At 48.0% G+C, this 1,406-nt stretch overlaps 1 protein-coding gene across 1 annotated transcript; it reads left to right on the top strand.

The window, feature by feature from the left end:
* Nucleotides 1–402: 402 nt before the first annotated feature.
* LOC104547384 (surfeit locus protein 6-like) lies at nt 403–1,109 on the top strand. Its single transcript, XM_010193040.1, has one exon. It carries the CDS (start codon nt 501–503, stop codon nt 1,074–1,076), a length of 576 nt encoding a protein of 191 aa, XP_010191342.1. The 5' UTR covers nt 403–500; the 3' UTR covers nt 1,077–1,109.
* Nucleotides 1,110–1,406: the final 297 nt, after the last annotated feature.

Raw genomic sequence — 1,406 nt, 5'->3', positions numbered from 1 at the left:
CCCTGAATGCTACCCAGCTGTCTTGGGCCCCATTACCTTCAAGCAGCTGAGAAAAGGTAGGGCCTGGCTTGGAGGAGAGCATGGCTCTAGTAAATTTTTAGGAAAAAGCACTAAGAGTGTGAAGAAGAACATTGCTATTGGGGGGTTGGACTAGATAGCTTTCGAGGTCCCTTCCAACTCTAACGTTCTGTGATTCTGTGATTGCTATGAGGTGTTGAGAGAGCGTAAAGAGCTTGAAATACCTTTATAAATGTTTAATATCTCTAAAAACTGAACCCACAGCTTCTTGTCACAAGTAGTGCATTTCTTAGGATATGTTTGCAATCAGGAACTTGAGGACATCCCACTTTTAATTCTGCTTTATCCCTTTACAGTTCCTGAGATATGTCCGTTTTTCTTCTTAGGATGATGCCAAAGAATTGCCCCCTGCAGTACTGGAGAAGAGGCAGCGAAGGAAGTATGAGAGAGAGAGAAAGAAACGCCGAAGAAAGGAGTTGAAGATGAAGGCAAAAATGGTGAAGAAAGAAACTGAGGAGGTACTGGTAGAGCCAGACATTAAAAAGGAGGAGAGCACAGGTGAGATTGTCTATAACAGGGTAGAAGTCCATGAAGAGAATGAGTTGAACAAGATCCAGAAGAAGAAAGAGAAGAGGAAAGCGGTGAAAGGCAGTATTACTCCTCTGACGGGCAAAAACTACAAGCAGCTGCTGGGCAGGCTGGAGACCAGGAAGAATAAGCTGGAGGAGCTCAAGGATAAGGACCAGAAGAAAGCTCAGGAGCTAGAGAACAAGATGAAATGGACAAATCTTCTCTATAAGGCAGAGGGCGTGAAGATTCGCGATAACGAGGAGCGTCTGAAAGAAGCTCTGAAGCGTAAGGAGAAACGTAAAGCGCAACGCCAGAGGCAGTGGGAGAAGCGGACAGAGAAAGTGGTGGAAAAGATGCAGCAGCGGCAGGAAAAGCGTCGCAAGAACATTCAGAAGAAGAAGAAGGATAGGATAGAGAAGAAGAAAGCCAGGGCCCGGAAGAAAGGCCGGGTTCTGCCAGAAGACTTGAAAAAAGCTGGCTTAAAGTGAGAGTCAGGCAGCTGGTCCTGGGAATGGCAATTCTGGGGGGGTGTCGGCAAAGAACTGTCACGGAGCGGAGCAGACCGGACCCTCTGCCTGTCCCCATGGCTGTGCTGCCACTGTGTGGGAGGAGGCAGTGCCCGAAGACAGCAGCCTATGGTGGCTTCCCAACTTAATAGTGACAAAAAGCCTGTTGTGTGTTCGTTAATTAAATTTTCTATCCTAAAGAAACACTTTCTGAATGATTTCCTGTAATAATCACTCTTTTCCGAAGGGGAACGTGTTGGTTGAGGGGGGCCCGAGGGGGCGGGCTGGGCCGAGGCCCCGCCTTCCGACGCT

The sequence above is a fragment of the Mesitornis unicolor genome, unplaced genomic scaffold (genome assembly GCF_000695765.1).
Source record: "Mesitornis unicolor isolate BGI_N332 unplaced genomic scaffold, ASM69576v1 scaffold36779, whole genome shotgun sequence".
In the NCBI taxonomy this organism is placed as follows: Eukaryota; Metazoa; Chordata; class Aves; order Mesitornithiformes; family Mesitornithidae; genus Mesitornis; species Mesitornis unicolor.
This window is presented reverse-complemented; position numbering and strand designations above follow the sequence as displayed.